Here is a 14,232-nt window from a genome sequence, read left to right as displayed (position 1 = left end):
TCAAGTCCTTCCTTTTGGAACCAGAAGTCCCTAAAACATTTAAACATAAATCGTAAGCACAAAGATTAGTGAGTTCCCAAAAATACCACATATCATACATAACATATAGAACGTGTGAATTCTATGGTCCTCCCATAGTCTTCCTTACGGTTGCCATGGTCCTCGCATGGTATTTCAATGCAACTTCCATGGTCCTCCCATGGCCTTTCATACAAGTGTCATGGTCCTTCCATGGTCTTTCATGCTAAAGTCACAAAGACAAACTATCAACCTACATAGTATAGTGAGAAGACCCACCTCACAAATGCAGTCGACAACTAACAAGCTCACACAGTCGAGAAGTGGGTGCTAAGCACCACCTACCGAATCATACAAAGTAAATACTTAGTCTACCTTCTAAAACTAGCAATTTGGATAAAAGTCAACCAAGTCAAAAAGTCAACGGTAAAAGTCAACTCCAAGTGATCTCCATGTCATGACCAATCCATGGCCACGTCTTGGACATCCGATTAAGTCGCGATCCAAATCCACTCCCAAGTCGTGGCAAGCATGCCACCATATCGTGGCGTAGTCCAGGCAAAAAAATCACGACATTCTCTATGCTCACACTTTCTAGTAAGCTTCTTAGGACTCTAATGGTCATACAAATCCAACTTTATGGACATGAATAACTCATGCATGTCCTTCGCCTAACTAGGTCAAAATGAAGAGCAATTTGCCAAAAACTCATGCATGGCTCTTAAAGCTTAATCAACTTCTAGATCCTAGAGATATAGTGACCAAAGGACCAGTGTGAGCTATAAAGTTGCAAAACATATCTCACCAAACCAAACCAAACTCAAATATGATCCAAAGCAAGCAATAAAACCAGGATCTATGAAGGAGAGACCAAAAAAGTGGAAGCTTGATGACTTATAATGGATCCAAAAGATGCATACAAGGAATAGAGATGGGTTGTTTGTTGGATCTAGGCACTATAGCTCCTTCTTCTTCCTTCCAAAGTCACAAAACACCAAAGATGAGACAAAAGCATGCAAAGGGGGATATGGGTTGGATGCGAGCCATTTTCAAAGAATGGAGGTTGCTAAATGAGGCAGCCCTGGAAGTTAGTGCCTTTAAATATGGGACCAAACTCGTAATCTAGGGTTTTGCATATCTGTCGTCACCACGGCGTGGCCATTGCATGACCACGTCATGGTGATCCTGGTCACCATGTCGTGGCCAACTCAAAATCTCAAAAATGAAATCATGAAATTAATACCTGGAAAACCGGATGTTACAAAAGATTTGAAGTCATTAGTTTTAGCCATATTCTTAGTTGCAATTAACATAAAATCCATGTGTAACAACATACATACATACATATATATATATATATATATATATATATATATATATATATATATAGGAACCATTTGACAATTTATTCAAGTAGACACAATTATCAAATTGAAATCGATCATAGCCATGATCACAAATGAATCAACAATTATATAGCACTCCTTAGGGACTGTTTCATACCATAAATAAATTTTTTCAACAAATACACATGATATTTCTTGACATCAGGGAATCGATTTGGATGAGACGTAAATCTTTTCTTCTAAATTACCATCTAAGAATGCAATTTCGACGTCAAGTTACTCAAGCCCCAAATTAAACGCACGTACCAGGGCTAATAGAAACTGAATTGTTTTGTGTTTCACAACAGGTGAGAAAACATCATGATAGTCGGTCCTTTCCTTTTGTTAGAGCCCTTTTAACACTAACCTTGCTTTGAATCTCGTCAATTCAACCCCCATAATTCATTATTCCCTTTAAAGACCCATTATCATACTAGTTTTGTTCCATTTGGTAATGGTAACCTATTACATGTACTAAGTGTCTCGACTTTTTTCCTTTCGATTTTTAACCATAGTCTTCCACACCTCAAACCGCCCAAACACCTTGTCTCTTGTTTTAAGAAAATACAACCATACTTCATGGAGAAGTCATCAATAAAAGTAACAAAATACGAGCATCCACCATGTGATTTTATTGAAAATGGACCCCATAAATTTGAGTGAATATATTCTAGGATTTCTTTGGTTGTATGTTAACCATAAATAAGTTTCACCCTTTGTTGTTTTCCCTTGACATAGGCTTCATAAAGTTTCATTTTCCCAATTATGTCTCCACTCTCCACCAAGAAATCCATGTTTACTCAAGTTTGACAAATCCTTCTTGTGAATGTGATCCAAAGCAATCAACGATGCCATAATTATGATTTATCATCATGCTTCTCCAAAGATTAATTAAAAGCTCTCGTTCATGTCACTAAATGTCACACCCCAAACCAGAACGGTGGAAACGTTCGGGGGTGGATGACGTCATGTATAGTATCACAACAATTGCATCATAGTAATCAAAGTAAACACAACCATTACATTGAATATATAATAAGTATTTACATCTATTTGCTTCATGTTTTTTTACATCAAAAGTAGCAAAAAGAAAGACGAGACTCTATACGATCCGTTTTCTCAAAAGTTTGCCGAGGTACCTGTCTACTGATTTCCTGAGAATACAAGCGATTTTTGAAAGAGTATCAACATAAAGCTGGTGAGTTCATAAGAATGTTATTGTTGTCCAAACCAGTCATTGAATTCTGTAAAAAAATGTATGCATGTTTCCCAAGAAAATCCAATATTTTCTAACATGTATGTTCGTCATTGTGTTCTGTAGTAGTGCATAATGTATTAGTTAATATGTCTGGTTACCACCAGTTGTATTGGATATCTTGGTTTTGAATGAAAAACCCCTTCGTATGAAAACCCTAGCTATCACCAGTAATGTATATAATGTTCTGTTTGAAAACCATGGTTACCACCAATATGTATAGTAGTTTTATTATTTAAAATAAAACTAATGAAGAATGAAATCCCGTAAACATTAAGATTAGTTTATACTATTGTGAGTCATATAAACATGCTTGATATGACCTAGTGACCTTTACGACGTTCTTTAAGTGTCGGATATATGACATTTGTCACCCTAGGCATGCCTGCCTAATTGTAGCTAGCAGTTCAGGTGTGGGATTGTCATTCCCGAATAGATCTATTCACAAATCTCACGCTCTCCCTCCAGGAGTGAAACATCCCAAAAATACGACCCAAAAATTTCAATTTTTATCATATCAAAAACATGAAACCAAGTATCACATAACAAAATCATACGTTGCGTGTTTCAAAAACTATGATAAAATACTGAGAGAAAGAAAACTGTATCACAACTGTATCCAAACATATCAACTAACGGAATCAACTCCCAGGACAAAAATTGAATCTGTGGTGTGTGCGATGCCATCATCCCGAGCTCTTCCCTTTGCTTGCGGAAGTACCTGAAACCAAAACTGAAACTGTAAGCACGAAGCTTAGTGAGCTCCCCCAAACTACCACATACCATACAATACATATAAAGCACATACTGGGCCTTGCCCACTGCATCGGACCGAAGTCCGGAACTAGCTGCATCGGACCGAAGTCTGGAACTGACTGCATCGGACCGAAGTCCGGAACTAACTGGGACCTTGTCCCCTGCATCGGACCGAAGTCCGGAACTGGCTGATCATGGCATAGCATAACACATATCAACTAATATAAACACATATACTGCATACTGCATCAGAACAGAGTCCGGAACACATAACACAATCATGCTTGAATCACAAAGACATCAAGCACTCTAACTACTGCATCGGACTAAAGTCCGGGACTACTGCTAACTAAACGGGCCGGCATTGTGGCCGTAGACCCGTTCCTACTGGAAGGAAACTCACCTCGTGAACTGGCTGCTGTGTGAATGGCTATGGAAGCTAACTGCTGCTGCTCCGGTATCCCCCCGGCTACAAATCCATAAACACACTCAATCAAATGCTAATCACTGCACTGGGGTAAAATGACTCTTTTACCCTTGGTCAAAGTCAACCCTCCCGGTCAAAGTCAACCCACAGTTGACCTGACTCGCCGAGTTGGGCCGCCAACTCGCCGAGTCTCTAGTCTCACTTCTCAGCCCTACTCGTGGCTACTCGTCGAGTATGGCATCGACTCGACGAGTACCCTCTCGATCCAAGAACTCAGACAATCTGCATCCAACTCGCCGAGTCATATGAACAACTCGACGAGTTGTTCTTGAGCTAAGAAGATTGCCTTGGACTCGCCGAGTTGTATGAACAACTCGTCGAGTCCCTCCATTACTGAGTCTGCCCTCCAACTCACTGAGTCCACTCTACTACTCACAGGCTCCCACTCGACATCACTCAAAAGGGGAAAAACGGGACTCGCGACTTGACTCGCCGAGTCGTTCTTACGACTCGCCGAGTCACATCCATGCAGCTACTCTAAACTCGATTCTGCTTGAATCCAGCGTCTAAAACTTATAGATCTGTGCTTCCTTAGTTCGATTAGCACGTAAAGATTCTATCTTTACGTGCCCATAAGCGACCAAGCAGATAATAAGGCTCAAAAAGCATAATAAAGGCTAGATTTAGGGTTCTTATGCAAAGCATCTTCAAAAAGGCAATAGATCCGGGCTCTACAACTCCTAAATGAACAGATCTAGGGATATCTCGACCTATTAAGGCAACCATACAACTATAAGGTTTGGAAAATACATCAAACTAGCCCTAGAAGTGTTCTAATGGAGGTCTAAAGCATAAAACAGAAGGAATCCGAGAAATACCTCAATGAACTCTGATTTTGCCCTTGTATCTTTGCTCTACACCTCTTCTCTTTGTTCCTTTCTTCTTCTTCTTCAAGCCTTCAAAATCCACACAAAAACACTTAAAACAATCAAGGGATGGATTAGGGTTTTCTCACAGCTCTCTGAGGGTGAAGGAGGCGAGTTTGGGGCACATAACATTGCTTAAATAGTGAGCAACCCGGGGATTTAGGGTTTCTTCCTGGCAGGCAGACTCGCCGAGTCGCCGACTAACACATGCTCGAAAACTCGACCCTACTCGACGAGTCAGGCCATAGACTCGCCGAGTCCCTCAATAAAACTTCTAAATAAATGCCACGGAAGCAACATACCAGAGACGGGGCGTTACAAGGAGACCCTGGTTATACTAAATGATAGGATTTATTATGTACCCCGAAGGGTACAATTGAAGAGATGTCTCACAATCCTATATTAACTAGTTTACGTGTGGTTCTGAATTGTTCTCTTGTGTTTGCATCCGTTTGTATATTTGTAATGTAACAATAATTATACTTAAATAATTATCTAATGTTGTACCCTTGAAATCCGAAAGTAGTAATGTATGTCATAAACTAAACCAGTTATAGTTTATATGTTTGTTAATGTATAAGCTCTGAATTTGTAAAATTGTGTATTGAAATCCCAAACTATACCTATTATAGTTTGCATGTATATTGTGTACTTGGCTCGTGTATTGATCTGAAAACTATGCAATTATGGTTGTACGTTGAAAACGTCCCTTATGCTCGGCATGTTACACAAGGGACAAAATATCTAAATATTTTGTAGATCTTTTGGTTGTATCAATTACATAAGTTTTAAACTTGTGGAAATTCTTTTGTATAAGTTCACAAAAATCATTTGTGTTTGGCTTGTATCCCCCCCCCCCCTTCTGAAAACATTAAAAATAGTAAAAGCATAGGGGTATGAACTCACTGCTAGTTGCGTGGAAGTGTTGGACAATGAAACTGGGAATGAAGACACTCAAGTTGATGTACGCGACACTCAACAGGATCCTAATAACAACTAATACATATATGTATCTAAATTAACGATTCCGTTAGATAAAGTGTTAGAAAACACTTGCTTTCGGTTAAGGAATGTTACCGCGACTTGATTGAATCGAGGAAAATGGATTTTTAGTCTAATTCACCACTTAGGGAGGGTTTGTGGCCGTGAATGGGGTTTACGGCCATGAACAGCCTCTTGAAGGGTTTACGACCTTTGAAGGTTTTAAGTGTATACGGCCGTAAACTCAAGAAGAAGTATGATGGATTCGATGAAAACGTGTTTTAGATGCTCCTAAACAACACCCGAAGGTGGTTCTTGATGATTTTTGGGAGAAAAGAGGGTGTTTTGGGGTTTACGGTTGAGAGGTAGAGAGAGAGAATGAGAGAGTTTTCGGCCAAGAAAGTTCAAATGAAGGTGGGGGTCCTATATATATATATATATATATATATATATATATATATATATATATATATATATATATATATATATATATATATATATATATATATATATATATAGGATGGGGTATGGTCGGTGGTAAGGGCCACCTGACACTGGTCGTAAAGGGGTTTACAGCCGTAAATGGGCTTACGACCGTGAACTCCATTCATGCCGTGAACTGTTGTTTTGCTCGAAGGAAAACTCGGAATTTCGCGTGGTTTTGGTCCCGACTCATAAATATAAAGTTCAATTATATAACTAAATGATTTTCCAAACCAAAGGAATTTGATGGGACTCAATAAAGTTCAAATTTTATTAATGAAAATTGGCTAACGGTAACGGAAAAAGGTTCGGGTTGTCACACTAAACTACCTTCTATAAAATAAATTACATGTTGTAATTTCCCTTTCATTACCACGAGAGCACCATTGAAACCTTTACCTATTCATTTTCACCAAAGTAATAGAGTCCATGTTTGGCTAAAGTTCCAAAAGAAATCAAATTCTTCTGAAGATTATTAACATACCAACAATTCAAATTTCTTACCATAACGTCATGCATTTTAATCTGCACCGTGTCAGTGCCCATGATACGTCGTATCCCATTATCAACTAGCTTTACCTTACAATTCCATTTCTTGAAAGAAATGAATAAATCATGGAAAAATTCATATGATGAGATGCACTTGTGTCCAAAATCCAGGTGTCTACAATACTAGTCATACATATAGTTAAATAGTCACCTATGTCTCCTTCATCGGAATTGTCTTGAACCACACCATCACTGTTATTGTTACAAGATTTTTCATTACCATTTGCCCTCCTCCACTGTGGATAATGTCTTTCAATATTCCCTCGTTCTCTACACCAGTAACATTTAACTTTACTGGAAGCTTTAGACTTGGAACGTGACTTCCCCTATTTCCATCCTCTCTTCCTTGTGTTCTACCTCTGCCAACAAGACTTGAATTGAAACCATCTTCATTACCATAAACCCTACGTTTCAGTTTCTTGGACTTCAAGGCATCCTTCACGTCTTTGACAATAAACGTTGTTCTACTATACAACATGGTATTAGTAAATTGTAATATGAATTTGCTAGAGAACACAACAAAATAAGAGCTTGATTATCATCTATACTTTTAATGTTAACACCTTGTAGATCAAGAATAATACAATTAAAATTGTCCACATGATCTTTTACCTGAGACATCCTGTCATCCGGATGATATATAAACATTGCTTATGATACAACCAATTTGTGAGAGAGTTATTCTGATACTTGTCACAAAGCTTTTCCCATAGCACAACAACAATCGTATGATCTAAAACGTCCCGTAAGGCCAGTTAGGCATAATAGAATGCACTATGCATTTTTTCCAGAATATTTGACTTTGCATCCGTACAACTTGTTAAACCAAAGTGCCTTTATCTTCACATTCCACAACATGAAGTCAGTCAGTCCATTAAACTTTTTTAAAGCGAACTTGTAAGACGTCCCTTCAATCAACAGATCTAGCCACTTCAATATTGTTAAAGGTATTTGTTCCATAAATCATACAAATAGAAAGTGTTGGTAATTTTAGTGTAGTTATTAAGTTTGAGATATGTTAAGTTCTATTTATTTATTGAGGTTGGAGGTGTGGGGTGCATACTCGAAGTGATAAGTGTGAGCTTGGGAATATAAGGTTGCATAGGCATTGCCCATGGTACATGGTTCTAAGGGGCAACGCTCTTGGCGAGGTCTAGGGGAAACCTAAATGGATTTCTATATCAAGAAAGAGTTTGGACATGTATTTTTCTGCCAAAAACAGGTTGTGACATCATTATGATGTAAGAGTGGATTATGTGTTATGACTATATTTCCAACCACCATTCGGCGCCAAAATGGATGTAACGACTGTTTAACTACTTTTCTTCTTCCATGTATAAGAACAAAGTGAATGTTCCGAAAAAGGTTGGATTTTCTCATACTCGAAAAGTGATCCTCAGATTCTCTCCATCTTTCAAAAACGCAAAAATAACAAAGTACTTTCTAAAAGTGATCATCGAATTCTCTCCATCTCTCAAAAACACAAAAATAACAAAGTAGTTTTTGTATTTCGAATTTAGAAGTGGCCTAACTTTTAAATTGTTAAGTTTGAATTTTCCAAAATCAAATTTCATAATACTAGGGGTGACAATTTATGACACGACACGACAAAAATACACGACGCGAAACGAAATTGAGACGAAACTGAAACTGAATTTGTGTTCGTGTCGTGTTCGTGTTAACTGTAAAAAATACGATGTCATGTCGTGTCGTGTTCGTGTTCAAAATTTGACACGAAATTGACACGATTTAGTAGTTCTTTATCGTGTTTTTCGTGTTTGTCGTGTTATATTTAATAAAGTATTCATTAAATAAGCTAGTTTTTAGTATATGTTATATTTTTGTGTCGTGTTTGCCTTTTTTTTAATTCGTTCGTTTTCGTGTTAAGTTAAAAAAACACGACATCATATCGTATCGTGTTCGTGTTACATAAAACATTGTTGTGTCGTGTCGTATCAGACAGAAACACGAAACGATATCATCACAATTTGTCACCTTTACATAATACCTTAGAATCTAACAAAAAGTACATCCTACCTAATAAATGAAAATAATTTTGCCACATGTCACTCGCTCATTAACTTGGACACATGTCATTTTTTGGTATTTTTGATTAAATGTTTTTTCCATTTGTCATTTTCTTATTTTTTATCTTTTCTTAATTAACACATCATATTTACACCTCAATTAATAATTACCTTAATTCAAGATAACCAATAAATTATAATATTACTACTCATATAATATTTAATATATTTCCTTTTAAATTCAAATTTTTAATTTTAAATTTCAAATCTAAAATTTGAAATTTAAATAAATTTTTGTTTAAACTTTCATATTTAATTTTTTGTTTTATCGAACCCGTATAACATACGGGTTTCACACCTAGTTAGTGTTATATAAGAAAATGGATGGAGTTAAGTTACGTTATTTTAATACATAATTGATAATCATATGAAACTTAATCCAACGTTAATACAAAATAAAAATCAATATTACACACCGAATCACGATGAACACAAACTTAAATTTAGAATTTCTGAAGAAACCATCACACTTGGTTTCAATCACCAAACTGTAATTAAATATTTGATATTTGGAATTTTAAAAGAGGTCCACATGGAACGGATTTTATCCGATCCGGTTTGGTTTGATATCAAAGAGGATGTTGTACGGCAAGTGTTCAGAGTTGAAAACAACTCAAATTAAATGTTGCCCAAATTCATGCACCCAAGGCCAAAGGTGCTTTACATGTATACCTTATTCATATAAATGTACTTAAGAAATATTTAATGAACAAAATAACAAAATATTTCAAATAATCAAAGCAAGCATATACACAAACAAAAACCCATCTTATATTACAAACAACGTCATATAATGCGAGCATACAGCATCAAAGTTCCATAAACCAACATCAACCCCACACATAATAAACCCACACATAAACATTCTTCATTATTCACCAACACACACATAACACACACACATAAAAAAAAAACCAAGTCTTGATCCACTTCAATTTATTTAGATAATCATCACTTAAAAAGCGACTTCTTCAAATCAAGCTCTCTCTCCATTGATGAGATCCATCACCACACGCTTGATGCTTCCATTGTTCTTCTTCAAAAGCCTCCTGTTCGCTTCCTCATCAACAAAACCCTAAAACAGACAACACAACATATTTATTTAATATCACACAATCATCAATCAAACATTTAATTAAACACAGAATTCAAAACACTCACCATTTCCTGCAACTCTTCAAGCATCGGATCCCACTCTGAAACACCACAAAGATCATCAACTGATTTCTCAAGATCATAATTGTTCATCCTCAACACCTCCTTGTTCAAATCCAACTGCTTAAACCCCATTGCTTCCAGCTCCACCAGCAGATTCTCCTCCTGAAGAAGATGATCCTCACTTCCCTCCTGAGCAGATCCAGATGGGTCCACCACCGCCACCGGAGACAAGGTGGCACCAGTAATCACAGGCGGCACTTCAGAGAAGTCCACAGTAGGATAAGCAGGCGGCTCTTTAGAAACAATAGCCAAAGCATTTTCCACCTCAGCAGACCGGAAAACAGGAGAGCTAGCAGTGGGCCCCACCGGTGGTGCAACAGTAGTAGAAGTAGTAGTCATGCCATTACTGGTGATAATCAAGGTGTCATTGATTGGAAAATCCATGTCCTGATTATTAGCAGGAGGTGTATCTTCAGTAGAATCATTGACCTTGATCAAATTGTTTCCAGTAAGAATGGTGTTTTCATTGATAACTTCAGGCTCAGGGATAGGGCCCACAGGGGGGTTGTTCATCTTGACAGGTGGCAGGTTGAGATTGATTTGGGTTTCACCCATGTCTTTCATGGAGGAATCCACCTGGATTAAGACCCAAACACGCTGTCCAAACTTCTGTCCAGATGGGGATGCCATACGCCAGTAGGAAATGTATCGACCTGGAAGCTCAGGGGCATTAAAGTCAACTGCAATGTCAAGCTCCTGCTCCACACCCAACCCATCACTTGGAATCTGAGAGAATCAAACACAGGAATGGAATCAGTCATTACATTCCATTATCAATATCATGTTTGGCTGGTTTGAAAGAACGGAATGGAATAGAATAAAATAATGGAACAACAAAAAACAAACAGATTCTTTCTCATTCCTATGGAATGAACCATTCCATTCAATTCATGATTCCATCATTACCAAAAATACTAACTAAGAGATTTAATTTAAAAGAAAGAAGAAGGTAGTAATAGTATAGCTACAAACCTCAATGTCAACAGAGACAGAATTGCTCAACCTATCACCTCCAATCCATTGAAGCTGTGAGCCACATGGCCAAATAACAGTCCCATTGTTCCTCATCCTCCAGATTTTAGTAAAATTAGTGAAAGGCGCCATGGTTGTTCCATCAAGAACATTCACATCAAGAATGAATCTGCTATCAAGCTTTGCCCTTGGCAACTTACTTCCAGGAGCCCTCAAAGCATGAGGCAAACCAGGGGTTGGAATACGAACAGACTACCAAAAACCCAAAAAAAAACACTCAATATCACCATATAAAAACTAAATATAATAAGAATAAGAAGAATAAAAAGAAAAAGAGAACTACTTACAGGATCATGGTAACCTCTGAAAGGCATATGATGCCTAACAGGATTAGTTGGACGATCCATTCTTATGTAATCAGAAACATTTCCCATTCCAGCAAAACAATCACTGCATAAATCATAATCTTCCTTCCTGTAAAGGGTTAAAAAGTTAGGAAAAAAAAAGATGGATTTGAATTTAACAACAAAGATTCATGAATTGTTTAACAACTTACACTTTGGATTTGAAACGGGGCCCGGTTATCGGGTGGACTCCACAACCATCACAACGAACACCTCGATGGAATACTAGACTTCCTAAGCCATTTCCATGGCCATATCTTTTCCAATGATGATGATGACCATGTCCACGAGAAGGATGATGATGATATGACTCATTAGGTAATGGCATCCCTGAAAATGGGCATTGATTAGTTGCATTCAACATCCCCTGAGCCCATCCGGAATCTTTCTTGTTCTCCACACCATCAGTAGTGTCTTTGTTTTTCTCAGCAGAGGAATTCCCATTATACCCTTCCACAACTGATGGAAAAGCTTCATAGTCGAAGTAAGGAGCATTAAGATCCATGGGTTTTGGTGGTTGAACAACATCTTTAAACTTCACACCTTCAGACGTCTTTTCAACCTTCTCTTTGTTCTTTGAGTTTGAACTTTCAGCTTCAGGCTTACTATTCTTCACAGTTGATGCCTCACCACTAGAGGTGTGGGCCCTTGGTGGTGTAGCCATGGAACCAGAAATTTGATTCAGGTATGCATGTGTCATCTTTTCCACAAGTTCAGATATCATAGGGGTAGAGGGTGTTGCTTTGGATGCCAACTCGAGGGGCAGTTTTGTAATTTGATCACGCAGGGGTTCAGGCATAGATTTAAGAAATTCAGACAACACATTTGGAATTGGTCCAAAAGGGATCTGGGGTTGTGATGTTCTCAGGGGGAACGTTGTTGTTGTTGGTGTTGGTGTTGGTGTTGGGGTTGGGGTTGGGGTTTGGGTCCCAGATGATCCACCATTGCTGCCATTTTCAAGCTTGACAGTGATCCTTAAAGGGTTCAGAGACTGTCCAACAACATCACGAAGATCATCATCATCAGCAAGAGTGACTGCATCTCCATCTTCATCAACGTATGTGAGAGTAAAATCAACATCAGGATTGAAGTTGAAGAGACTACGTATCTTTTCCCTCAAAGCAACAGTGTCAAGAGCAAGATTATTGTCATTGACGGATGCACTGAAGCGCCTGAGAGTTTTACCGAACTTAACCTGCAAAAAATTCACAAATATATCCGGATATTTAAGCTAAGATTAACCAAACTGCAGATAAGATGCATGAAACTTGCATGAGATACATGGTTTTCTTTTAATTTACATTAACAAATGGATAACGAGTATTTTCATACTTAGGGTTTCAACCTGATGAGTTACTACCTTCGCCCTTCAATACACTGTATATGATGATAGAAATCAATAATAACTCGAAATCAAACCCACTTAGAAACAGGGCGATATAAGGTTTCAGAAAAACAGAACCAATCGTCCTCATCACAAACGGTTAAACAAAAACCCTAACCCTAGCTCCAAAACAGCACCCAATAGCGTTCAATTCGCATAATAATTTATCTTTAAAAACAAAAACAAAGAAATTTTTTCCCAAAAAAATAAACGAAACACAAGAGAACACAATACTAAAATCTGGCTCGGATTGAACTAACATAGATATTAAGACATAAGGTTATACAATTTAACCGATAACGAAGCGTTAAGAACAAACCTTGATCACGATCGACGAAGAAGCCATGTGAGAGACTGAAGTGATAACAACCCTTGAAAGAAACAGAAACAACGCTTGCGAAAACGAAGATAAAATAGCTCCGATTGATTATTAACGATAAGAAAGAAAACCCAGTTAGATTGGATGATAGAAAATTGATCGAAACGCGTAGCCGTGAGCCGCGAAGAGAGAAGCGATTTCAATCGCTATGAGGTTATGAAAAAGGAATGAATTTTGAGTCGGGTATATAAAGAACGGTGTGAAGAGGTAGAATTTCTTTCTTTCTTCCAAAGAAATCTTGGAAAACTAACACATTAAGGAAAAACCAAAAGTCATATTTTTCATGTATACAAATACATCACCATCATATTAAATTTGTAAATTCAGTAAAAATATCTTTACAATTTTAATAAGAACGAAAAATTGCAATTGACTTATCATCAAATTATAACAATACAAGTATCTCATGTGCATATACCTCGATGACGGTTATAGAAACGGGTGTACTTAGATTAACATGGTACGATATTTGGTTGAATATTTTTTTATAAGAAAGATGAAAAAAAAAATTGAGTTATCAATTTTAAATTATAGTTTAGCATTATATATAAAATAATGCCTGTAACAATTATATAATAGGGAATTTTATCAAAATCGTAGTTTTATGGATAAGGGGTGAATTTGTCAACGACTTTAAGGTGGGCGTGGAGAGAAAGTTTGGGTAGGCGCCATAAGTGTGAATCAACCAATTATAATAAGTAGCTTTTAATTTAGAGAAAAAAAATTAATAAAAAAAAAACTAAAAATCAAGATTACGATCCAAAATATATAGCCAACGAAATCATAGACCTTGCTGCAATTTTGTTAGAACTGATCATTATTTGATCATTATTTGGATAAAATCGAATTGTCTAATTGGACAATTTGGATTGAAATATTTAGTTCGGATATTCGGATTTTTGGATTGGTTTTCAACAGAACCGAAATTGGTTTTGGTTTATAAAATAAGAACCAAATAGTCAAATACAACCTAATAAACATTTATTTTATATATATATATATATATAT

General features: G+C 37.1%; 1 protein-coding gene across 1 annotated transcript; it reads right to left on the bottom strand.

Moving 5' to 3' along the window:
* Positions 1-9,616: 9,616 nt before the first annotated feature.
* NBR1 (ubiquitin-associated (UBA)/TS-N domain-containing protein / octicosapeptide/Phox/Bemp1 (PB1) domain-containing protein) lies at positions 9,617-13,513 on the bottom strand. Its single transcript, XM_079039964.1, has 6 exons — positions 13,165-13,513; positions 11,614-12,656; positions 11,405-11,531; positions 11,058-11,309; positions 10,029-10,811; positions 9,617-9,942 (listed from the first exon to the last, which is right to left on the bottom strand). Exons 1-6 carry the CDS (start codon positions 13,189-13,191, stop codon positions 9,844-9,846), a joined length of 2,331 nt encoding a protein of 776 aa, XP_078896090.1. The 5' UTR covers positions 13,192-13,513; the 3' UTR covers positions 9,617-9,843.
* Positions 13,514-14,232: the final 719 nt, after the last annotated feature.

The sequence above is a fragment of the Lactuca serriola genome, chromosome 4 (assembly GCF_051521515.1).
Source record: "Lactuca serriola cultivar US96UC23 chromosome 4, Lser_US96UC23_V15, whole genome shotgun sequence".
NCBI classification, from domain to species: Eukaryota; Viridiplantae; Streptophyta; class Magnoliopsida; order Asterales; family Asteraceae; genus Lactuca; species Lactuca serriola.
The sequence above is the reverse complement of the archived record's forward strand: the minus strand, read 5'-3'. Positions and strand labels throughout refer to the sequence as shown.